General features: G+C 49.1%; 1 protein-coding gene across 5 annotated transcripts in view; it reads left to right on the forward strand.

The window, feature by feature from the left end:
- Nucleotides 1-25,698, forward strand: part of ILF3 (interleukin enhancer binding factor 3) — a 40,921-nt gene continuing 15,223 nt past the window's right edge. For 3 of the 5 annotated variants that reach the window (XM_025366065.1, XM_025366066.1, XM_025366067.1), the window contains exons 1-4: nt 1,275-1,501; nt 18,132-18,221; nt 18,554-18,783; nt 19,817-19,994. In XM_025366065.1, coding sequence (XP_025221850.1) covers nt 18,219-18,221; nt 18,554-18,783; nt 19,817-19,994 — 411 coding nt within the window. In that variant the 5' untranslated portion in view covers nt 1,275-1,501; nt 18,132-18,218. Of the gene's footprint in view, nt 1,502-18,131; nt 18,222-18,553; nt 18,784-19,816; nt 19,995-25,698 lie in introns of all 5 variants that reach the window. The other 2 variants (XM_025366063.1, XM_025366064.1) reach the window with 1 other exon arrangement.

Here is a 25,698-nt window from a genome sequence, read left to right on the forward strand (position 1 = left end):
TGCTGCCTCAGCCTCCCGGGTAGCTCGGACTAATGGCGCCCGCCACCATGCCCGGCTAATTTTTTGTGTTTTCAGTAGACAGGGTTTCACCGTGTTAGCCAGGACGGTCTTGATCTCCTGACGTCGTGATCCGCCTGCCTCCGCCTCCCAAAGTGCTGGGATTACAAGGGTGAGCCACCGCGCCCGGCCTTCCTTGCTCTTCTTGCTCCAAATCCTGGGAACATTTGAATCAACAGGCGGGCATCTGTCAAACCTCCCTAGCAACTACGCCTGCGGATGGCCAACCCGACCCTGGCAGAGCGTGGGGTTTAGTTTAAGCACAGACTGCACATCGGGGACCTCATAAGGCGCCTGGGAGCATCCAAGGACACCACGCTTTTAAGGACAAGGCACTCGGTCACGGGCGCCTTTACTTCGGAGCTCCGCGCTGTTGCTGGCCGAGCGTACGTAGAGTCCCAGCCCCAACTTTCCCAGGAACTGGCCGTGAGCCCTCTAGTGTGATACTTTTTGGCCTGGGCCTCAGTTTCTCCATCTGTCAATCGGGAAAGGGGAAAGCGGGCTGGAGAATCCCGACCAGGTCGGCTATAGCCTTCGGAAGCTACGGCCCGGGGAGGCTACACCAAGGAAGGTCCGTGGGACGAAAGAACGCGCGCGCTCGTTGGCGCCGGTCCCGGGATGAAGGGACAGCAACGAGGAGACACTGGACCTGGCCGTTCCTCGCACGCATCTCTGACCTTCTGTGCCTCTCAAGAGAGATGCGGGAAGCATAGCCACCTCCACTGTAGCACGAGTCTCCGGCCAACATACCACCACTAAGAAGGTACACATGCGTCAAAGCCTCTCAGAGCCATTTCCGCTAACGTACTCAGGGCAACGGGCGTAAGATGGCGGACGCGCAGGCGCGAAATGCCGCAGCCGTGGGGAGGCTCCGCCTCTCATGCTTGCATTGCATCACGTGGTAATGGCCGCTCAAAAACCGCCTTAGCAAAAACCAGAGCGTGACCTCGTCACGTGATGGAGGACTCCCAATACGGCAAAGGGAAGGCGCCAAAAGTTCTTGTCAGATGGCGAAGAAAACTGCGAAATTCGCCATTGTCACATGATAGAGTAACCTATCGAAAGCGGAGGGAAAGGTGCCGAAGTCACGTGACTATGCAAGCAAACACTCAGGCTTGTCCCACGTGATAACGCACGCCCGCCCCAAGACCCCCCTATGTCTTTTCGCTCCTCCCTCCCATTTGGGTTGGGCCTGCGTCGAGGCGCAACGCGGCGTCAAAGGGGGCGGGGCTTCAGCTGATCACGTGTTCCCGCACCTCCCCGGCGCGCGCCTGCCCGCCCGCCCGCTCGCCCCCGGTCCGGACTCCTCCTCCTCCTCTTCTCGCCATTGCAGTTGGACCCAGCAGCCCGGCGCGCACCGCGTGGCTTTTTGGGGGAGACCCCGGCGGGCTGTGGCAGGAGGGCGGCGGCGGCGGCTGCGGTCGAAGAAGGGGACGCCGACAAGGTAAGCGTCAATGTGGCGGCGGCCGGGCCCGCTCCCGCCTCTGCCCCTCCCCCCGCCCGCCTTCCTCACCGAGGTCCCTACCGAGGGTTCGCGGTGACAAGGCTGGAGGGGTCCCGCGCTCGCCGCCTCCCCCCGGTCCCCTCATCCCGGCGGCTGATCGGTTCCTCCCTTGCCGGCCTCGCTCCCGCGCTCGGCCGTTAACTCTCCTCCATTGTGCGGAGGAAACAAAATGGCGGCGACGGCGGCGGCGAGGACTCGGTGCGCGCGCAGCCGCTCCCCCCCACACGCGGCCCCTCGGCCGGCGGCGGCGCCACGCGCGGGGGGTGCGCGCGCACCGGGCCCCCGGCCGCCGCTTCCCCGGGGCCGGGCTTTGTCTGTTGCGGCCTCCTGGGGACGCGCGCACGTGTCTGGAGCACACACCCCCTCGGGTCCCGAGCTTCGCGGCGGGGCGACCCTCCTTCCTCACTCCTTACTCCTTTCCTATTCCCTCCTCCTCTTTGTCCCAGTCCCGCCCCCGGTTCCAGGAGAGTCCCAGGTTCCTGAGGCGGGAAACGTTGCCTCCTTTGTCCTCACGGGGCGCGGAGAGGCGGACCCCTCCTTGGAAGCCCCTTTCCACGCGGACTGCAGAGGAAGCTTTTGTGGGTTCGTCGGGTTTCCAAATCTCTAGTCAGCCAGGCCTCTCTCAGATCAGGGTCCAAATTTGGAAGGGTTTCAGCTTTCTTTTTCTTTAGTTCATTTGTTTTCATTTTTGAATGTTTTTCCAGATTGTATTTGCCTTCCCTAGAACGGCAGTCTGTTTGAGTGCAAGCTTGGGCCCCGAAACGTGGATGCTTAAAACCCCTTTCTACCTTTATTTTCCCTCGTAGTTGAGCGATTGAGATTCTCGAGGTTACGCAGGAGGTTCTGCCCCAGTTAATCTACCGCCTGGATGAATTATTTGGGGTGTACGGCGGTCTGCATGCTCTCCCCCAGTTCCGTGACCAAATTTGAGGAGAGTAAGGGATCTCTTCTTCACATATCCAACATTGATTGCCAGTTGCTGCTTAGGTGACATGGATCAGCAACGAAGCATCAGTTTCAGTGACATCCTTTTCTGGACTCCGGTAATTCAATGATGCTGAATCTCTTTCAAGATTTTGCTCACTTTAAAATGAGCGGTGTGATGGCATATTTGTGGTCCACATGGAATCGCGAGGTGCCATCCGAAGTTAGGATTGAAATTTAGGACTTTTTAAGCTCTCTTTTCCTCAGGTATTTGTAGTTGGGAATCTCCATGGATTGCTCAAAGTGCTGCCACTATGCCTTGTGTTTGATGCTTTGTGTGTGGTCTCGTGGGATGTAGTTACAGCAGCCGCCCAGACTGTGAATGAAGTATGGGAACCAGGGCCTCATTCACAGCTGGAAAGCAGGGGGAGGCCGCAGGACACTTGCAGGTGCTCCTCTCCCTGTTCTGTGGTGCGGGGGCCCCTTGCCTATGTGAGTGGCTCGTGGTCCCTGGGATTTGTGAATGGAATCTGCAGGCCCCAGTGTTTGGAATATTCTTTAGTTCAGATTGGAGGCTGGCCATGAGTGCCAGGCTTGGCCTTGTCCCCACTGGGCGCTATTTATCTGTCTCCCTATCTTCCTGGAGCTCAGCCGCCTGTTCCTGGAGCTGAGAGGTGCCTAATTGTTTGTGGTTTTTCTGATTGAACTTGTTTGGTGCCTCTAGGCAAAAATTCCTTTGGCTCCTTCTAGTATTTGCAGAGTCTTGAAGGCCCATATTCCTGAGCATGAGGAATCTAAGTCTGTTTCTTATTTTTCCTAAATTCTTCATGTTAAATACCACATTGACAAAGGACAGCTACTAATACTTTGATCACACAGACATATACGGTGCTCCCTGGTTAAGGCCTCCAGGTAGGGGACAGGTAGAGTCAGTGATGGGGAAGAAGCCTTCCCTAAGTCCCTTTCCTTTGGGTACACAGTAGACTACCCTTTTCTTCTTCAGGCTTTAGCAAGATGTGGGGGTTAGAAGTCTTCTGGGAAAAGACTTTAGTCGTTTTCTTTGCGCTGGGGCCTCTTCTCTTATGGACTGTTTTCACCCTCTTTGTCGGTTTCTTTTGATTACCTTTCATGGCTCCAGAGGAGTGATTGCTTTCCCCATTTATACCTCTTGGACTTGCCATCCTGCTACATTTTGTCAGCAAGTTAATTCACCTTGTGCAGTTTTGAAAGATACGAAAGTGTTAACATTTAGTATTGTGTAAGTGTTAACGTTTAGTATTAGCCCAGGAAATTGTGACCTTTTATTTGAATCTTGCTGTGATTGAACCTTTGCCGGAACTAGGATTTTCTAGGGTTTGTGTTTGTTTGTTTGTTTGTTTTGTTTTGAGTCAGAGTTTAGCTCTTGTTGCCCAGGCTGGAGTGCAGTGGTGCGATCTCGGCTCACCGCAACCTCCACCTCCCGAGTTAAAGCGATCCTCCTGCCTCAGCCTCCTGAGTAGCTGGGATTACAGGCATGCTCCACTACACCCAGCTAATTTTGTGTTTTTGGTAAGACGGGGCTTCTCCATGTTGATCAGGCTGGTCTGGAACTCCCGACCTCAGGTGATCTACCACCCGCCTCCCAAAGTGGTGGGATTACAGGTGTGAGCCGCCACTCCCAGCCTCCTAGGTTCTATTTATTGGATGCTTTTTATGTTAACTAAGTTCTAGCAGAGAAAGATTTGATTTGTTTCCATCAGGAAGTTTGGAATCTGAGGCAGATAGTGGTTTGAGTGGCATCTTTGCACAATGAATGAGTAAAGAGATTTGGGGCCTGGGAGGCATGAGGCAAACTTTAGTTTACTGCTGAAGCATATGTCCATTTTATCTGAAACAAGTAGGTTTCCCGTCTGTATGATTATACAGAGTAAGCTGGTGTGGAAATAATTGTGAAAGTAGGGTAGGCAGGTGGGTGGTGGTTGGAGGCCTCATTGGCGTGCTGATTTTTAAGAAATTTTTATGATATTTATGATCTCAAAATCCTTGTGAAACTTTTCCCTGAGAACACTTCACAGGTGATTCCATTATAAATAGCAATAATAGCCAGGTGCGGTGGCTCACACCTGTAATCCCAGCACTTTGGGAGGCTGAGGTGGGCGGATCATGAGGTCAGGAGTTTGAGACAATCTTGGCCAACATGGTGAAACCCCGTCTCCATCTCTACTAAAAAAAAGAAAAAAAAAAACAACAAAATTTTCTGGGTACGGTGGCACACACCTGCAGTCCCAGCTACTCGGGAGGCTGAGGAAGGAGAATCGCTTGTACCTAGGAGGCGGAGGTTGCAGTGAGCTGAGAAGGTGCCACTGCACTCCAGCCTGTGTGATGGAGCAAGACTCCGTCTCAAAAAAATAAAAAATAGCAATTGGAAATTCAGATACATTTAGCATCAGCTGTGTTTAGGCGTTTTGTAAAAGTGATGTCCAGTTAAAATTTAATTTTTTTTTTGAGACAGGGTCTTGCTCTGTCACCCAGGCTGGAGTGCAATTGCGTGATCTGCACTCACTGCAACCTCCGCCTCCCAGGCTCAAGAAGCAATCCTCCCACCTCAGCCTCCCAAGTAGCTGGGATCACAGGCACATGCCACCACACCCGGCTAATTTTTTGAATTTTTTGTAGAGACAGGGTCTTTCCACGTTGCCCAGGCTGGCCTCAAAACTCTTGTGCTCAAGCAGTCTGCCCACCTTGGCCTCCCAAAAAGCTGGAATTACAGGAGTGAGCCATCGCTCCTGGCCAGAATTTAATTTTTTTTTTCTTCTCATTAAATGTTTACGTAGTGAAGAAATTGAAATGTAGCTACTAGTTTATTATTATTTTTAAACTTTTAAACCAATTTTATTTTTTTTGTAGAGACGGGGTCTTACTATGTAGCCCAGGCTGGTCTCAAATTCCTGGGCTCAAGTGATCCTCCTGCCGCAGCCTCTGAAAGTGCTGGGATTACAGATGTGAGCCGCCTTGCCCAGTGGCACTCATTTTAAGACAAAAATATGTTTATTGTCTGAGGGCCATTCTCTTGTGGAATATGTGATCACCATGGATCATTTAGTCACAAAGTTGAATGTGTATTACAGTATGTAAATTTGCTCCAAATTATTATTTTTGTGCCGGAGTCTGCTCTGTCGCCCAGGCTGGAGTGCAGTGGCGCCATCCCGGCTCAGTGTAAGCTCCGCCTCCCGGGTTCACGCCATTCTCCAGCCTGAGCCTTTCGAGTAGCTTGGGACTACAGGCGCCCGCCATCACACCCAGCTAATTGTGTTTTTAGTAGAGACGGGGTTTCACCATGTTAGCCGGGATGGTCTCCGTCTCCTGACCTTGTGATCCGCCTGCCTCAGCCTCCCAAAGTGCTGGGATTTCAGGTGTGAGCCACCGCGCCTGGCCAATTTGCTCCAAATTATTTTTATAATTTTAAGTGATAGTGAGAAGTTCTACTTGGCAGTGTGAAGTACGTAATTTTCCGTGAACATGTGCGACAGCTGTCCTTACCTTTTTGAGGATTTTGCTTCAAGCTGAAGGTTAAGGTCTTACTTAGATAAAGATAAAAGGTCTTGGAGATGAATTAGTCTTCCAGGCCACTTTTTTTCCTGTTACTTGTCTATAAAACTACTTTCTCATATCAGAGTGGGTTTTTTTTTGTTGTTTTGGAGACGGAGTCTGTCATCCAGGCTGGAGTGCAGTGGGACGATCTCGGCTCACTGCAACCTCTGCCTCCTGGGTTCAAGTGTTTCTCTTGCCTCATTTTTCTTGCCTCAGCCTCCCAAGTAGCTGGGATAACAGGCGCCCACCATCACGCGCAGCTAATTTTTTGTATTTTTAGTAGAGATGAGGTTTCATCATTTTGCCTAGGCTGGTCTCAAACTCCTGATCTCAAGTGATCCGCTGCCTCAGTCTGCCAAAGTGCAGGGATTACAGGTGTGAGCCACAGCACCCAGCCTAATTTTTGTATTTTTTTTTTTTTTAATTTTTGTATTTTTAATAAAGACTGAGTTTCGCCGTGTTGACTAGGGTGATCTTGAACTGGCCTCACTCAAGTGATCTGCCCGCCTCGGCCTCTCAAAGTGTTGGGATTACAGATGTGAGCCACTACACCTGGCCTGCAGTTATTTCAAAGTAAAAAGGTTTTACTTCATCCTTTGCTACTAAACAGTTCATATGTTTGAATGTTAATATTTAATGTCCATGTGAGAGATGGCCTTTTTTTTAAAAAAAAAATCTTAACTGGAAAAATACAGTTCTGGGGAAAGTAAACATTGAAGTATACACTGAGTTAAAGAAAAAAAAAAAACCAAGGCTTCACTCTGGGAATACATGGGGAAGGATTGCCTCTGCCTCCAGCCAGATATGGGAGGATCTCTCAACCATGCTTCCCTCACCCCCTTGCTGCCTGAGAGCATGCTGGAAAGAGGGTTTGATAATTCCCACGTGAAGTCATGTTGAATGTTTTTCTGTGGTGGCAGATTTTAAAGCATTTCTGTTAGTTCATCCAAGAGCAGTTAATGTTTTTCTTTTTTTTTTCTTAAGGACTGGCCCTCACTATGTTGCCCAGGCTGGTCTTGAACTTCTGGGCTCAACGAATCTTCCTGCCTCGGCCTCCCGAGTAACTGGTACTACAGGCATGCACAACTGTACCCAATTTAATCCTCTTCATATGTTGCATTTGTAGTAGTATGTTCACAAAACATTTCCCCATAATGCCACCTTTAATCCTTGCTGTCTGCAGCCCAAGGCAGGTGGTATTTTCATCCTCATTTTTCACCCAGCACCAGAAAGGTAAGTGATTTGCTGTAGGTCCCAAAGCTGCCAGGTTGGAGAGCCCAGGGGCAAATCTCAGGCTTCTAACTCTAGGACTGTGGGCACTGCACAACACTAATGAGCCTGGAGTCCTGGGTCTCCAGAAACATTTGAGGAACAACTTGGTTTTTTTTTGTTTTTTTGAGACGGAGTCTTGCTCTGTCGCCCAGGCTGGAGTTCAGTGGCTGGATCTCAGCTCACAGCAAGCTCCGCCTCCCTGGTTCACGCCGTTCTCCTGCCTCAGCCATTCTGCCTCAGCCTCCCAAGTAACTGGGACTATAGGCGCCCGCCACCTCGCCCAGCTAGTTTTTTGTATTTTTTAGTAGAGCCGGGGTTTCACCATGTTAGCCAGGATGGTCTCGATCTCCTGACTTCGTGATCCACCAGTCTTGGCCTCCCAAAGTGCTGGGATTACAGGCTTGAGCCTCCGCGCCCAGCCTTGAGGAACAACTTGTATTTGCCAACTTTTTTTTTTTTTTTTTTTGAGATGGAGTCTAGCTCTGTCGCCTAGGCTGGAGTGCAACAGCACGCTCTTGGCTCACTGCAACCTCCGCCTCCTGGCTTCAAGCGATTCTCCTGCCTCAGCTTCCTGAGTAGCTGGGATTACAGGCGCGCGCCATTGCACCCAGCTAATTTTTGCATTTTTAGTAGAGATTGGGTTTTACCATGTTGGCCAGGCTGGTCTCAAACTCCTGACCTCATGATTTGCCCGCCCTGGCTTCCCAAAGTGCTGCGATTACAGTCATGAGCCACCGCGCCCAGCTGTATTTGCTAGGTTTTTATTTTGTCAAGGAAAATATATTTAAATTAGTGATCATTCACCATTTCCATTTTTCATAAGTAACAAGATTGTCTTTATCACCAAAACTATAGGAATAAGATAAAGGACAGTCCTTTAAGTTGAAAATATTTATTAAAATCTTTATTTCTGGCTGGGCACGGTGGCTCACGCCTATAATCCCAGCACTTTGGGAGGCTGAGGGTGGAGGATCACTTGAGGTCAGGAGTTCAAGACCATCCTGGCCAACATGGTGAAATCCCATCTGCACTAAAAATACAAAAATTAGTCAGGAATGGTGGTCTGTGGCTGTAATCCCAACTACTTGGTAGACTGAGGCAGGAGAATTGCTTGAACCCAGAAGGTGGAGGTTGTAGATGAGCTGAGATCACACCACTGCACTCCAGCCTGGGTGACAGAGCAAGACTGTCTCAAAAAAAAAAAAAAAAAAAAAAAAAACCACTTTATTCCTAACTTTGATGTAGTAACACTGTTGCAGTCTGAATGATGAACCATTGCACTGGACTTCACGTTGTTAAATATTTCAGAATGGCATCGATAGCAAGATTTTAGACTGGCATTGCTGGGATTACAAGCGCGCACACCGGGCTAATTTTGTATTTTTAGTAGTGTTGGGGTTTCTCCATGTTGGTCAGGCTGGTCTTGAGCTCCCAACCTCAGGTGATCCGCCCGCCTTCGCCTCCCAAATGGTGGGATTACAGGTGTGAGCCACTGCGTCCAGCCAGTTGCTTTCTGAGAATAATTTTTATTGTGCCCTTGATGGCGTGAATCTGTCAAAGTTTAAGGAGTCACCAAGACTCCTAGCTCGAGTGTATCATTTCAGCTCACAGCCCAGGATGGGCCAGCTCCAGAATTCAGGAAACTAGGAGGTGGGTTGAGTCTATGTAAATTTCAAAGCCTAATTTGGCCTCTCTAAGGCGAATATCCACTTCAGGACTATTCGCTAGAGTTGCTGGGAAGGCTGTAAGATTTATGAAATACCCCGAAGACAGGTCGGGCCATACCTGTGAGGGTGTTGCCACTGTACCTGTCCATTCCACAAACATCTGTTAATCCACTCATGCTCAACTAACTTGGGCATGTTTCTTTTCCAACAACAAGTGCCATGAACCTCACAGTGTAATTAGTGAGAGGTCTGAAAGATGACCGTTGCACCACAAACAATGTTCTGTGGTTGAAGCTTCTGTAACTGCATGCTGTGGGTTGGCTGGATTCAGGAACAAAAGAAAAACAAATCCCTGTGTGTTAAACCATCCCAAACCACCAAGAAGTCATGTTTAAAATCGCGATACTTCACTTACCACTTGATCCTGCCTTGAGTTTGTTTTCAGAGAAGCTGCATGTTGCTGGTGCCCAGGATTGAATCATAAAAATTGTAAGAATAGTCATTGCTGGTGCCAGGTTTGAATAAATGTGGTTGCAAGAGCAGCATTGTTCATCGTTTCGCAGCTTTCGTTTAAAGTTAGATTGGTAGGGGCAGCGGAGTGTTGCTTGTGAGTGGGTGCTGTAGGCTTCTTGCCAGCAGTGTGCCTCACTAAAAATCATCTTGAAAGGGAAGTTTCTGACCAGGCGCAGTGGCTCACGCCTGTAATCCCAGCACTTTTGGGAGGCCGAGGCAGGTGGATCACAAGGTCAGGAGGTCGGGACTGTCCTGGCTAACACGGTGAAACCCCGTCTCTACTAAAAACAGAAAAAATTAGCCAGGTGCAGTGGCAGGCGCCTGTAGTCCCAGCTACTCGAGAGGCTGAGGCAGGAGAATGGCGTGAACCCGGGAGGCGGAGCTTGCAGTGAGCCGAGATGGCACCACTGCACTCCAGCCTCGGCGACAGAGGGAGACTTTGTCTCCAAAAACAAATTTTTTTGTAAAAAAAAAAAAAAATCGGCTAATTTTTTTGTATTTTTAGTAGAGATGGGGTTTCACCGTGTTAGCCAGGATGGTCTCGATCTCCTGACCTCGTGATCCGCCTGCCTCTGCCTCCCAAAAAAAACAAAAAGGAAAGGAAAGTTTCTGCTCACCCTGAAGATTCCTGGATCAGTTAATGAGACAAATTCCAAGAAGCTGGCTTGGATGTCAAATTTGTCTTGGGCTCACAGAGAGAAATGGTTTGTTGCCCTGAAAAGGAGCAATAACTGTAGTTTTTAAACATTTGTTTTAGTTCAGATAATTACTACTTTTATTCATTTTGTCCACGTGAGTCGGAAAGCATTGCTCCCGTTGCCTGGTCTAAGGGAGGAGGACCCAGGCATGTAATGGACTGCATGCCGGCCAGTTGTGGTCAGAGCCAACTGGAGGCCAGCGAGGCCCTTCAGGGGTCTTTTCAAGGGTCTGCCTCAGGGAGCGGAGAAAGATGAAGTGAGGCACTCATTATAGCAAGGGCACACCCACGTTTCTCGTTTTGAACAGTGAAGAGAGCAGATGGAAAGCCACATGCAGGGCATTTGCTGAAGACAGGTGTGTTGGGGGCGTGTGTGTGTCCTCTGAGGCATTTTGGATGGGATGATATTTTGACCAAATGATACCTTGTGCTTCAGTGCTTCAATGGTTGATGGGTGGCTTTTTTTCTTTTTTTCGAGACAGAGTCTTGCTCTGTCGCCCAGACTGGACTGCAGTGGCGTGATCTCGGCTCACTGCAAGCTCCGCCTCTCGGGTTCACGCCATTCTCCTGCCTCAGCCTCCTAAGTAGCTGGGACTACAGGTGCCCGCCACCACACTCGGCTAATTTTTTTGTGTTTTTAGTAGAGATGGGGTTTCACCGTGTTAGCCAGGATGGTCTCGATCTCCTGACCTCGTGATCCGCCTGCCTCTGCCTCCCAAAGTGTTGGGATTACAGGTGTGATCCACTGCGCCTGGCAATGGGGTGGTTTTCTACCCCTAACTCTAGTTTGTCACATGGCGTTTTTATTATAGATTGTATCAACTGGGGGTGAACTTTCGTCTTTTAACAGTTCAGAGTATGAAGTTTGGACGTGAACTCTAATGTGGGAAATTAGTTTTGTTTTTGTTTTTTTTAAGTATGTTTATGGACTTATGGATATATATAAATTTAATGTGTCAAATCTGTTTATTTTAGTAACATCTTTTGAAAATGTTCAAACATACAAAAAAAGGTGATACAATTTTAGTGAACACTCAGGCCAGGCGCAGTGGCTCACGCCTGTAGTCCCAGCACTTTGGGAGGCCGAGGCGGGCCGATCATTTGAGGTCAGGAGTTTGAGACCAGCCTGGCCAACATGGTGAAACCCCCATCTCTACTAAAAATACAGAAGTTGACCTGGCATGGTGGTAGGTGCCTGTAATCCCAGCTACCCGGAAAGCTGAAGCAGGAGAATTACTTGAGCCTGGAAGGTGGAGGTCACAGTGAGTCAAGATCGCGCTACTGCCCTCCATTCCAGCCTGGGGAACAGAGTGAGAGTCCATTTCAAAAAATAATAATAAAGAATTTAAGCTGGGTGCAGTGGCTCACACTTTTGTAATTCCAGCACTTTGGGAGGCCGAGGCAGGCGGATCACTTGAGGTCCGGAGTTCGAGACCAGCCTGACAAATGTGATGAAACCCCGTCTCTACTAAAAATACAAAAAAGAAATTGCCAGGTGTGGCTGGGCGCGGTGGCTCACGCCTGTAATCCCAGCACTTTGGGAGGCTGAGGCGGGAGGATCACGAGGTCAGGAGATGGAGACCATCCTAGCCAACATGGTGAAATCCTGTCTCTCCTAAAAAACAAAAAATTAGCCGGGTGTGGTGACACATGCCTGTGGTCCCAGTTACTCCGGAGGCTGAGGCAGCAGAATGGTGTGAACCCGGGAGGCGGAGCTTGCAGTGAGCTGAGGTCATGCCACTGCACTCCAGCCTGGGCGACAGAGCAAAACTCCTTCTCAAAAAAAAGAAAAAAAAATCCAGGTGTGGTGGCGCATGTCTGTAATCCCAGATACTTGGGAGGCTGAGGCAGGACAGTCGCTTAAACCTGGGAGGCAGAGGTTGCAGTGAACCGAGATCATGCTATTGCACTCCAGCCTGGGCAGCAAGAGTGAAACTGTCTCAAGATACGATAATAATAAAATAGATTTAATGAATACCTATCTATATACACAGCCTAGGTTGTGCTGTGGGCATTTAACTGCTTGTGTTTTACGTATTTGTCCATCCACTTATAGTTCTCTTCACTCTTCACTTTATTGATTGATCAGAGACAGGGTTATACTTTGTTGTCCAGGCTGGAGTGCAGTGATACAGTCATAGCTCAGTGCTATCTCAAACTCCTGGGCTCAAGCAGTCCTCGCGTCTCAGCCTCCCAGAGTGTTGGGGTTATAGGCATGAACCACTATGCCTGGCCTCATTTTTTTTTTTTTTTTTTGAGATGGAGTTGCCCAGGCTGGAGTGCAGTGGTGAGATCTTGGCTCACTGCAGCCTCTGCCTTCCTGATTCCAGCAATTCTCCTGCCTTAGCCTCCCGGGTAGCTGGGATTACGGGTGCATGCCACCATGCCCAGCTAATTTATATATTTTTAGTAGAGACAGGGTTTCACCATGTTAGTCAGGCTGGTCTCGAACTCTTGACCTCAGATGATCCACCTGCCTCAGCCTCTGGAAGTGTTGGAGTTACAGGCATGAGCCACTATGCCTGGCCACTTTATTTTGGTGATACATTTCAAACTAAGTAGCAGAAAGTTGCAAGTCTTCCCTTTACATATTAACTGTATTTATAGGTTTTTTTTTTTATTTGGGTGGTGGGGTACAGGGTCTCACACACTGTTGCCCAAGCTAGAGTACAGTGGCACAATCTTGACTCACTCCAGCCTCCCATCTACCGGGCTCAAGTGATCCTCCTCCCTCAGCCTCCTGAGTAGCTGAAATTAACGGGCAGGTGCCACCACGCCTGGCTAATTTTTTTCTTTCCTTCTTTTTTTCTTTTCTTGAGACGGAATTTCGCTCTTGTTGCCAAGGCTGGAGTGCAGTGGCGTGACTGGCTCACTGTAGCCTCTGCTCCCTGGGTTCAAGCGATTCTATTTTCTCAGCCTCCCGAGTAGCTGGGATTCCAAGCATGCACCACCAATGTCCGGCTAATTTTGTGTTTTTAATAGAGACAGGTTTCTATTTCGCCATGTTGGCGAGGCTGGTCTCAAACTCGCAACCTCAGGTGATCCACCCACCACAGCCTCCCAAAGTGCTGGGATTACAGGGGTGAACCACCACACGCAGCCTATCTGGCTAATTTTTTTTTTTTTTTTTTTTTTGAGGCAGAGTCTCGCTCTGTCGCCCAGGCTGGAGTGCAGTGGCTGGATCTCAGCCCACTGCAAGCTCCGCCTCCCGGGTTTACGCCATTCTCCCGCCTCAGCCTCCCTAGTAGCTGGTACTACAGACGCCCACCACCTCGCCTGGCTAGTTTTTTGTATTTTTTATTAGAGACAGGGTTTCACCGTGTTAGCCAGGATGGTCTCAATCTCCTGACCTCGTGATCTGCCCGTCTCGGCCCCCCAGAGTGCTGGGATTACAGTCTTGAGCCACTGTGCCCGGCCCTATCTGGCTAATTTTTAAAATTTTTTTAGAGACAAGGTCTCATATTGCCAAGGTTGGCCTTGAACTACTGTGCTTAAGTGATCTGCCTGCCTCGGCCTCCCAAAGTGCTGTGATTACAGGCATGAGCCACTGCTCCTGCCTCACTTTATTTTTGTGAGGCATTTCCAACTAAATAGCAGGAAGTTGTAATCTTCCCTCTTACATATTAACAAGAATTTAGTATTTATTTTCAGTTGGATTTTTATTTTTTTCTTTAAAAAATTTTTTTGTAGATTCACTCAGGCTGGTCTTGGGACTCCTGACAAATGCTCCTCCCAACATGGTGAGCCACCATGCACAGTCTCTTTCTTCTTTTTAAATAATGCACAGATCTTTAGCATACCAGTCAGTGAATTCTGGCCACTGCATATACCCAACCCTTGTCAGGAGGGAGAGTGTAACCATCACCTCAGAAAGCTTGGGAGGGCCCCTTCCCATGTGATCCCTGCCACTGTCCCCTAGAGGCTATCCCATCACTGACTAGTTTTGCTTATTCTAGAACTTCACATAGGTGGAAGCATGATTCTTTTTGAATTTGTCTCAAATGTAGCCAGTGAGATACCTCATAAGTCAGCTCCCATGTCCTCAGGACAAGACTGCTCTAATCACCAGCACTTCGTTGCTTTCTGGTGCTCCAGTAGGATCCAGGCTCACCTGGTATATCCCCTGCTGCAGATTACGATCCACCTCTCCCAGGAGCTGCTTTCAGTAGATTTTTGTTGTGGTGGTGGTGGTGGTATATTTTTATTTACTTATTTTGAGACGTTCTTTCTGTGTGTCACATAGGCTGGAGTACAGTGGCGCAATCTCGGCTCATGGCATTCTCCACCTCCCCAGTTCAAGGAGATTGAGGAGTTCAAGACCAGCTTGGCCAACATAGTGAAACCCTGTCCCTACTAAAAATACAAAAATTAGCCGGGCGTGGTGGCACACACCTTTAGTCCCAGCTACTTGGGAGGCTGAGACAGGAGAATTGCCCGCAACTGGCAGATGGAGATTACAGTGAGCCAAGATCGCACCACTGCACTCCAGCCTGGGTGACAGAGCGAGACTCTCTCAAAAAGACGAAAATAGTTTGCCATGCATGGTGGCTCACACCTGTAACCCCAGCACTTTGGGAGGCTGAGGTGGGAGGATCACTTGAGACCAGCCCACACAACATGGCGACACCCCATTTCTACAAATCGTTTTTAAAAATGTATTATCGAATTTTTTTTTTTTTTTTTTTTGAGGCGGAGTCTCGCTCTGTCGCCCGGGCTGGAGTGCAGTGGCCGGATCTCAGCTCACTGCAAGCTCCGCCTCCCAGGTTCATGCCATTCTCCTGCCTCAGCCTCCCGAGTAGCTGAGACTACAGGCGCCCGCCACCTCGCCCGGCTAGTTTTTTTTTGTATTTTTAAAGTAGAGACGGGGTTTCACCGTGTTAGCCAGGATGGTCTCGATCTCCTGAACTCGTGATCCGCCCGTCTCGGCCTCCCAAAGTGCTGGGATTACAGGCTTGAGCCACCGCGCCCGGCCGTATTATCGAATTTTTAAAACATGCACAAAAGAGTTACAGTATCCATCACCCAGCTTCAGCAGCGGTCAGTGTTCTGCAGTCTTGTTTCATCCTTCTCTACTATCTGCTCCCTGGTATATTTCAGAGCAAATACCAGGTATATAATTTCAGCCATAAATTTGTCTTAAATATGTGTGGAACAGTTAAAGGTGGTTCTTCACAGCACAACCACAGTATTATTCCCCTAACTGAAGTAACTAATTTCTTCATAAGGATTCACTTCATAAACAAGATTCCCAGTGTCCTTGCGACTATCCAGGGAAACCACAGCCAAGGGAACTGGCTTGGCAGAATCATTGGGGAATGAAGGCCCTTTGGAGCTTGACTCTGGCTTGGTGAAGAGACATGGGAGGTGGAAGAGAGGATGCCCTTTGCACACAGATCACTCACGCACTCATGCTACAGCCTCGGGAGGCAGATTTTTTCAGCAGTAGGATCTGGTACTAGTTGTTAGGTCTGTGGGATATGTGCTGCATGCTTCAAGTAGGTTGACTTGTTTCATTTTCATAGTCCTGCCAAGGGTAGAGGGGCCGCTTCCATGTTGCTGATGCAAGAAGGAAGCTAGTGGGCTGGGCAAGTGGAGTTTCAGGTCCAAGTCTGTGCGGAAGCTTTCCCTGGACGATTGATCGAGTGGCTCACCCCATGGTGTGAGTCTCAGGCGCGTTGAGTCACTGAGCCCAGGGACTGGCTTTCTGCCCTTTTCATCCCATGCCCCCCTCACACTCCTCCTCTCTTGCATCCCTCCCCTGTCATGGAGTCTTTGACCCCACCACGTCCTGTTGCTGGGCTCTGCAGGCGTATCATTTGACCCCTAGGTTTTTTGTTTGTTTGTTTGTTTTAATGAGACAGAGTTTTGCTCTCGTTACCCAGGCTGGGGTGCAGTGGGGTGATCTTGACTCAGTGTAACCTCCGCCTCCCCGGTTCAAGCAATTTTCGGGCTTCAGCCTCCTGAGTAGCTAGGATTACAAGCATGTGCTATCATGCCTGAGTAATTTTTTGTATATTTAGTAGAGACAGGGTTTCACCATGTTGGCCAGGCTGATCTTGAACTCGTGACCTCAGGTGATGCCCCTGCCTCGGCCCCCCTAAGTACTGGGATTACAGGCATGAGCCACCGTGCCCAGTTACCCCTAGGTTTTATTTATTCATTTATTTATTTTGAGGTGGACTCTCTATTGGCCAGGCTGGAGTGCAGTGGCACAATCTCAGCTCGCTGCAATGTCTGCCTCCTGGGTTAAAGCTATTCTCCTGCCTCAGCCTCCCTAGTAGCTGGGATGACAGGTGTGCGCCACCACATCCATCTAATTTTTGTAATTTTGGGAGAGACGCGGTTTACCATGTTGCCCAAGGTGGTCTCGAATTCCTGACTTCTTTTTTTTTTGTTTTTTGAGACAAAGTGTCGCTCTGTCGCCCAGGCTGGAGTGCAGTGGTGCATTCTCGGCTCACTGCAAGCCCTGCCTCCCGGGTTCACGCCATTCTCCAGCCTCAGCCTCCCGTGTAGCTGGGTCTACAGGCGCCTGCCACTGCACCCGGCTAATTTTTTGTATTTGTAGTAGAGACGGGGTTTCACCGTGTTAGCCAGGGTGGTCTCGATCTCCTGACCTCGTGATCCGCCTGCCTTGGCCTCCCAAAGTGCTGGGATTACAGGCATGAGCCACCTCACTCAAGCACCCTTAGGTTTTTAAGTTTGGGATGTTTAGATTTTGCAGTTAGATTTTGCTAGGTAGTCTTGGGTATTTTGGGAAGTTCTTGTTTTGGCCAGCATGTCAGAATTTATCCTTGATGCTTGGGCCTTTTCAGGTTTGACCCTGCTCTGCTGGCTGGGAACTAGTTTAGTCGGAAGGGGCTGGTAGTTGCCTGTGGGGGTAGATTCATCTTGTGTGTATTGTGCTGGTGGGGTTCTTTGGTTGTTTACTCATTTGGAAGATTTCAGTATGGACCAGACTGTTTGTGTAGAGTGGGAATTGAGTAGGTTGGAGTCTACATGATACTGAGACTGAAATAGTAATTATGGCTTAGTTTGTCCTGAAAGATTCTGTTGTGCGCTTCAGTTGTCTTAGCCTCTTCAGAGTTGAAGCTGCTGTGGTTGTCGTCGTCCACCTGATATTTCAGATAACTCACTTTTCGGGAGGTTCGTTCTTTCTCATTTTACAGAAACCTTTTGGGACCCTTTGCCACATGTCTTTCTTCCATCTCTTCATTACTGTCAGGGATTAGAGCTCCTTCCCTCTCTTTTCCTTCTCCAAGCACCAAGATTTTGATGTGAACTTTTTTTTTTTTTGAGATGAAGTCTTGCTCTGCCACCCGTGCTGGAGTGCAGTGGTGTGATCTCCGCTCACTGCAGCCTCCATTTCCTGGGCTCAAGCGATACTTGTGCCTCAGCCTCCCAAGTAGCTGGGACTACAGGCACCCACCATGCCCAGCCAATTTTTGTATTTTTGGTAGAGATACGGTTTTGTCATGTTGGCCAGGCTGGTCTCAAACTCCTGACCTCAAGTGATCCACCCTCCTCGGCCTCCCGAAGTGGCGGGATTACAGGCGTGAGCCACTGTGCCTAGCCTGATGTGAGCATTTCTACCTGTAGTGTTTTTTGGAGACCTGTTAATATTTTCATACTTGTAAAAATGGGCATATTTATGTAAAGGAAGATAAAAAAGAAAGTAAAATACCATCTGAGTGTCTGTAGGCCTGAAGTCAGATCAGATTTCTTGAAACCATCTGTTTTCATTTTTAGGGTGTTACGTAGTTAATGCCTTGGCTTAGCAGTGGTTACTTGGAAATAAAGATGTGTTCTGCTGTGTTGACAGGCCCTTCATGAGGCAGCACACATGTCATTCTTGCTACTGTGTACGTGGCTGCTAAAATGAATCCTACTATAAGTTATATGAAACTAAAAAGATTTTCTGATCTTATAGAGCTGAAGTATTGATAACACCAAGGAAATCTATCACGATTTGAAAAGATAAGCAAAAGTTTGATTTCCAGACACTACAGAAGTAAAAATGGTAAGTTTTTGATCACAGATACTATTTCTTCACTCACATACAGAAATGTTTGTAACCTTTTCCAAAGCATTTGATTCCATTACCATTTTTATTAGCCCTTTTGGATTATAAAGTAATATTATCTATTCTGTATTCCATTCTGTCTCCCACTGCCCAGACACAACAGCTGTTTCAGTTTGCTTGTTCCTCCTTGGTCCTTCAGTTGTGCTCCTGCAGGCTTGGTTTTTACACACAAGCGATATAGCATCATTCTGAATTGTGCAGCTTAAAAGATGGACGTTGGGCTGCTTGCTCTCTTTACATCATTTTTAACTTAATTCTCACATCCCTAGCGTCCAATGCGAATTTTTGTGAATGATGACCGCCATGTAATGGCAAAGCATTCTTCCGTTTATCCAACGCAAGAGGAGCTGGAGGCAGTCCAGAACATGGTGTCCCACACGGAGCGGGCACTCAAAGCTGTGTCCGACTGGATAGACGAGCAGGAAAAGGGTAGCAGCGAGCAGGCAGAGTCCGATAACATGGATGTGCCCCCAGAGGACGACAGTAAAGAAGGGGCTGGGTAAGTGAAGTTTTCTGTCGTCGTTTTCTTTCTTGTAGAGAGGGTAGCCAGGGTAGGGGTTGGTACTTGTTTTCTTTTTTTTTTTTTTTTGAGACGGAGTCTGGCTCTGTTGCCCAGGCTGGAGTGCAGTGGCCGGATCTCAGCTCACTGCAAGCTCCGCCTCCCGGGTTTACGCCATTCTCCTGCCTCAGCCTCCCCAGTAGCTGGGACTACAGGCGCCCGCCACCTCGCCCGGCTAGTTTTTTGTATTTTTTTTTTAGTAGAGACGGGGTTTCACCGTGTTAGCCAGGATGGTCTCGATCTCCTGACCTCGTGATCCACCCGTCTCGGCCTCCCAAAGTGCTGGGATTACAGGCTTGAGCCACCGCGCCCGGCCTTTTTTTTCTTTTTGAGACGGAGTCTCGCTTTGTGGCCCAGACTGGAGTGCAGTGGTGTGATCTTGGCTCACTGTAAGCTCCGCCTCCCGGGTTCACGCCATTCTCCTGCCTCAGCCTCCCAAGTTTAGCTGGAACTACAGGCGCCTGCCACCATGCCCAGCTAATTTTGTTTTTGTTTTTGTTTTTGTTTTTTTTGAGACGGAGTCTCTCTCTGTCACCCAGACTGGAGTGCAGTGGCTGGATCTCAGCTCACTGCAAGCTCCGCCTCCTGGGTTCACGCCATTCTCCTGCCTCAGGCTCCCGAGTAGCTGGGACTACAGGCGCCCGCCACCTCGCCCGGCTAGTTTTTTGTATTTTTTAGTAGAGACGGGGTTTCACCGTGTTAGCCAGGATGGTCTCGATCTCCTCACCTTGTGATCCGCCTGTCTTGGCCTCCCAAAGTGCTGGGATTACAGGCTTGAGCCACCGCGCCCGGCCAATTTTTTTGTATTTTTAGTAGAGACGGGGTTTCACCCTCTTAGCCAGAATGGTCTCGGTCTGACCTCGTAGGGTAGGGGTTGGCTCCTGTTTTCTAAGAAACTTCAGCCTGTCTTGGGACCTCTGGGTCGTGGTCAGACTGAATTCTTCACTGAGCTGAGTGTTGGTCTGTCCCTCAGGGAACAGAAGACGGAGCACATGACCAGAACCCTGCGGGGAGTGATGCGGGTGGGCCTGGTGGCAAAGGGCCTCCTACTCAAGGGGGACTTGGATCTGGAGCTGGTGCTGCTGTGTAAGGAGAAGCCCACAACTGCCCTCCTAGACAAGGTGGCCGACAACCTGGCCATCCAGCTTGCTGTAAGTGTGGCGGTCACTGCCGGGTAGGTGGGTGGTTGGTAGGCGTGCTGGTTGAGGATGTGGGGCCCAGGAAGAAGTGTCCAGCTAGGCCATGCTCCAAGAAGCACATGCCAGACTTGCCCTGGCACTTGCTGTGCATGTGTCTTCTCAGTAGGTGACGAGCAGGACACCAACAAGCCACTGAGCTTCTGTGGAACCTGACTGCAGGGGTCATAAGGACCCTGTGCCTATTTTGTGCCAGGCTGCACACAAGCCCAAGGTCATTGGGCATAAACTTCACATCTAGGCTCCATTGGATGGATGGCTAGATAGATAGCAGAGTTGTTACCTCTTCCGTTGGATCCAAAGCTAAATGTAAAGAATTGTTCTTTTCCTTTTGAGATGGAGTCTTGCTCGGTTGCCCAGGCTAGAGTACAGTGGCTCGATCTCAGATCACTGCAACCTCTACCTCTGAGGTAGACAATTCTCCTACCTCAGACTCCCGAGTAGCTAGGATTACAGGCGTGCACTGCCACACCCAGCTAATTTTTATATTTTTAGTATAGACGGGGTTTCACTATGTTGGCCAGGCTGGCCTCTAACTCCCGACTTCAGGTGATTATTCATCCACCTCAGTCTCCCAAAGTGCTGGGATCACAGCCGTGAGCCACAGCACCCAGCTGAAAATCTTTTCTATATGTTTATTTTTATAAATAGAGATGGGTTCTTGCTGTATTGCCCTGGCTGGATTCAAACTTTTGCCCTCAAGCAGTCCTCTCGTCCCCAGCCTCCCACAGTGCTGGGATTAGAAGTGTGAGCCACCACACACTTTTTTTTTTTTTTTTTTTTTTCTGAGATGGAGTCTTACTCTGTTGCCTAGGTTGGAGTGCAGTGGTGCAATCTCGGCTCACTGCAACCTCTGCCTCCTGAGTTCAAGCGATTCTTCTGCCTTAGCCTCCCGAGTAGCTGGTACTACAGGCACGTGCCGCTACGTCCAGCTAATTTTTGTATTTTTAGTAGAGATGGGGTTTCGCCATGTTGGCCACGGTGGTCTCGAACTCCTGACCTCAAGCCGTCTGTCCACCTCAGCCTCCCGAAGAGCTGGGATTACAGGCATGAGCCACCGCGCCTGGCCAATGTTTTGTTTTTTGTTTTTTGTTTTTTTTTAAGATAAGGAAGGTCTTGCTCTGTAGCCCAGGCTGGAGTGTGGCGGCACAATTATAGTTCACTGCAACCTCCACTTCCAGGTCTCAGGTGATCCTCCCATTGCAGCGCCCTGAGTAACTAGGACTACCGGCATGTACTACCACTCCCAGCTAAAATATCTTTAAAAAAAAAAAAAAAACAACGTATTTGTTTCATTGTGAAACGATTGCATAAATAATGGTCTCTGTTTATTGAGTGTTTGCTAAAGTCAGGCTCTCAAACAGATGTGCTCTTGATGTGTGTTATTTCATCTTCCTCTAAGTGGGACAGATGATGTGACAGAGCTGCAGGGCAGCTGAGGAATGGATCCCAAGACCTACGGCTGGGTTTTTTGGAGGCATCAGAACCTCTGCCAGGTGTTGCCTCCTCAGGATACAGTCCCCCTGTATTTATGTATAGGATAAGCAAAAAAGAAGTATACAAGCATCTTTGAATCTTTGACAGAGTCTTGCTGTGTCATCCAGGCTGGAGTGCAGTGACGTGAACTTGGGTCACTGCAACCTCTGCCTCCCTGGCTCAAGTGTTCCTCCCACCTCATCTTCCTGAGTAGCTGGGACTACAGGCGTGCGCCACCACACCCAGCTGTTTTGTGTGTATGTGTGTGTGTAGATGAGCTTTTGCTGCGTTGCCTAGGCTGTTCTTGAACTCTTGATCACGGGCCTGAGCCACCATAGCCTTTGAATGTTTTAGTCTTATTCTTTAGAAAAACCTGATTTACTTACACAATGCAGATTTGTATTCTCTCACATGGGACTGACAATTTTAGGTTCAGGACAAAAATTAAAATATGGAGCTAATGTAAATGCATTAGATACTTCTGAGGAGCCATTGAAGATGAAGCTGTGAAATTTTTCTAGTGATAATTTTCTTTTTTCTTTTGAAAGTACATCAGCATAGTGGTAATTCTTTTTTTTTTTTTTTTTTTTTTTTTTGAGACTGAGTCTGGCTCTGTCGCCCAGGCTGGAGTGCGGTGGCCGGATCTCAGCTCACTGCAAGCTCCGCCTCCCGGGTTCACGCCATTCTCCTGCCTCAGCCTCCCAAGTAGCTGGGACCACAGGCGCCCGCCACTTCGCCCGGCTAGTTTTTTGTATTTTTTTTTTTAGTAGAGACGGGGTTTCACCGTGTTAGCCAGGATGGTCTCGATCTCCTGACCTCGTGATCCGCCCGTCTCGGCCTCCCAAAGTGCTGGGATTACAGGCTTGAGCGACCGCGCCCGGCCTGCATAGTGGTAATTCTTTTTCTTTTTTGAGATAGCCTCGCTCTGTCCCCCAGGCTGGAGTGCAGTGGTGTGTGATGTTGGCTTACTACAACCTCCGCCTCCTGGGTTCAAGCGATTCTCCTGCCTCAGCCTCCTGAGTTGCTGAATTACGGGTGCCCTCCACCATGCCCAGCTAATTTTTGTATTTTTAGTAGAGACCCTATGGGCCAGGCTGGTCTTGAACTCCTGACCTCAGTATTCTGCCTGCCTCTGCCTCCTTAAAGTTCTGGGATTACAGGCGTGAGCCACTATGTCCGGCCCATAGTGGTAATCAGGGGTCGGGGGTGGGCGGCGGGACGGGAGTTTCACTCTTGTTGCCCAGGCTGGAGTACAATGGGGTGATCTCAGCTCACCACAGACCCCGCCTCCTGGATTCAGGCAATTCTCCTGCCTCAGCCTCCTGAGTAGTTGGGATTGCAGGCATGCGCCACTATGCCTGGCTAATTTCGTATTTTTAGTAGAGATGGGATTTCTCCACGTTGGTCAGGCTGGTCGCTCTGTCACCCAGGCTGGAGTGCAGTGGCGTGATCTCAGCTCACTGCAAGCTCTGCCTCCCGAGTTCACGCCATTCTCCTGCCTCAGCGTCCCGAGTAGCTGGGACTATATGCGTCCACCACCGCGCCCAGCTAATTCTTTTGTTTTCTTTTTTTTTTTTTGAGACGGAGTCTGGCTCTGTCGCCCAGCCTGGAGTGCAGTGGCCGGATCTCAGCTCACTGTAAGCTCCGCCTCCCGGGTTTACGCCATTCTCCTGCCTCAGCCTCCCGAGTAGCTGGGACTACAGGTGCCCGCCACCTCGCCCGGCTAGTTTTTTGTATTTTTTAGTAGAGACGGGGTTTCACCGTGTTAGCCAGGATGGTCTCGATCTCCTGACCTCATGATCCGCCCGTCTCGGCCTCCCAAAGTGCTGGGATTACAGGCTTGAGCCACCGCGCCCGGCCCAGCTAATTCTTTTGTATTTTTTTTAGTAGAGACGGGGTTTCACTGTGGTGTTGATGGCCTGAACCTCGTGATCCGCCCACCTCGGCCTCCCAAAGTGCTGGGATTACAGGCGTGAGCCACCGTGCCCGGCCCCCGCCCCCCCGTTGGTTTTTTTTTTTTAAAAAGAAGACAGGGTCTCTTGCTCTGTTGCCCAAGCTCGGGTACAGTGGTGCAATCTCAGTTCACTACAGAGTTGATTTTCTGGCCTTAAGCAATCCTCCCACCTCAGCCTCCTAAGTAACTGGGACCACAAGCATGTGCCACCATGTCTGGCAAATTTTTTAAATTTTTTGTAGATACAAGGTTTCACTATGTTGTTCTGGCTGGTTTTGAGCTCCTGGCCTCAAGCTATTTGCTTGCCTCAGCCTCCCAAAGTGCTGGGATTACAGGCATGAGCCATTGAGCCTGGCCAATAATTATTCCTTAAAAATGAAAATAATAGGGGTTTTAAAAATCATTTCTAGTGGTTCCTTAAGAGGGGTGAATCACCCCCCTGCCCTGATAACATTTGGCAGTGTCTGTTGACAGCTTGGTGATGGGGTGCTGTGGTGCTCTCAGCACCTGATGGGTGAAAATCAGAGATGCTACTCAACACCCTGTCATGTGCAGAGTAGCTCCCCCAAGAATTTTCCAGCCCAGAAGTTAAGTTGTGCTGAAGTTGAGAAATCCTGTTTCAGATTTTTTCAGTGTATTTATTCTCCTCCCAACATACTTAGCTTCCTTCGCAAAAATATTAAAAAACTTGAATTTTCTTTTCTTTTTTTTGAGACGGTGTCTTGCTCTGTCCCCTGGGCTGGAGTGCATTGGCACAGTCTCAGCTCACTGCACCCTCTGCCTCCCTGCCTCAGCCTCCCAAGTAGGTGGGATTACAGGCGCCTGCCACCACACGTGGCTATTTTTTTGTATTTTTAGTAGAGACGGGATTTCATAATATTGGCCAGGCTGGTCTTGAACTCCTGACTTCAAGTAACCCGCCCGCCTCGGCCTCTCAGAAGTGCTGGGATTACAGGTGTGAGCCACTGCCCTCAGCCAAAAGCTTGAATTTTGTCACGTCATACACGGTGGTATCAAGAATAAAGATAGTTGTGCGGGTCGTTGTAGATGTGCATTTGCAGCAAGTACATACTTTTAGATGCATCGTAGGATACTGCACACAGGTTTTATTCCACATTGTCTGGCTGCTCATCCCAGCATGGAAGTAGCAGTGGCTGGATGCCCACTCTGCAGTGTCCTCCGCTTTCCGCGCAGTGTCTGGTTGAGGCTTCCAGCAGCCTTGTGGTGTAGTTCATGTCATTAAGTCCATTTTACAGATTAGAGCCGTAAGTCTGAATGAGAGATTTATCCAAAGTTAATTACCTACTAAAGGGCAAAAGCAGGAAAGGAGGGTCTCCTCCTCCTGGATCCTAAACTCTTTGCCATTGCTTTTTTTTTTTTTTTTTTTTTTGAGATGGAGTCTTACTCTTGTCACCCAGGCTGGAGTGCAGTGGCACGATCTCAGCTTACTGCAGCCTCTGCCTCCCAGGTTCAAGTGAGTCTTCTGCCTCAGTCTTCTGAGTAGCTGTGACTACACGTGTCAGCCATTGCACCCAGTTAATTTTTGTATTTTCAGTAGGGATAGGGTTTCACCATGTTGGCCAGGTTGGTCTTGAACTCCTGACCTCGGGTGATTCTGCCTGCCTCAACCTCCCAAAGTTCTGGGATTACAGGTGTGAGCCACCACACTTGGCCTAACAATGCTTTTTTGTTTGTTTGTTTTTGGTTTTTTTGAGACAGTTTCGCTGCATTGCCCAGGCTGGACTGCAGTGGCGTGATCTCGGCTCACTGCAAGCTCCGCCTCCCGGGTTCACGCCATTCTCCTGTCCTCAGCCTCCCGAGTAGCTGGGACTACAGGCGCCTGCCACCACACCCAGCTAGTTTTTTGTATTTTTAGTAGAGATGGAGTTTCACTGGGTTAGCCAGGATGGTCTCGATCTCCTGACCTCACGATCTGTCCACCTTGGCCTCCCAAATTGCTAGGATTACAGGCATGAGCCACCGTGCCTGGCCTTACCATTGCATTTTTAAGCCCCTTTTGGAAATTGCTTATTTCACTAGTTACCCCCTCTAGTACCCAAAACGTGGCCGAAAACCTGGACAGTTAGAGAGATCCTGACATCCCAGGTGAAGTCACTTCTGGGACATCATACCCAAGAAGTTGGCCTTTCTGCTGCAGGAATAGGTGGAGCCAGATAAAATTGTTGATTGCTTTGAGGAGAAAGTGTTTTGAAAGTTGCATTTTATTTT

This window comes from Theropithecus gelada, chromosome 19 (assembly GCF_003255815.1).
Source record: "Theropithecus gelada isolate Dixy chromosome 19, Tgel_1.0, whole genome shotgun sequence".
Lineage (NCBI taxonomy): Eukaryota > Metazoa > Chordata > Mammalia > Primates > Cercopithecidae > Theropithecus > Theropithecus gelada.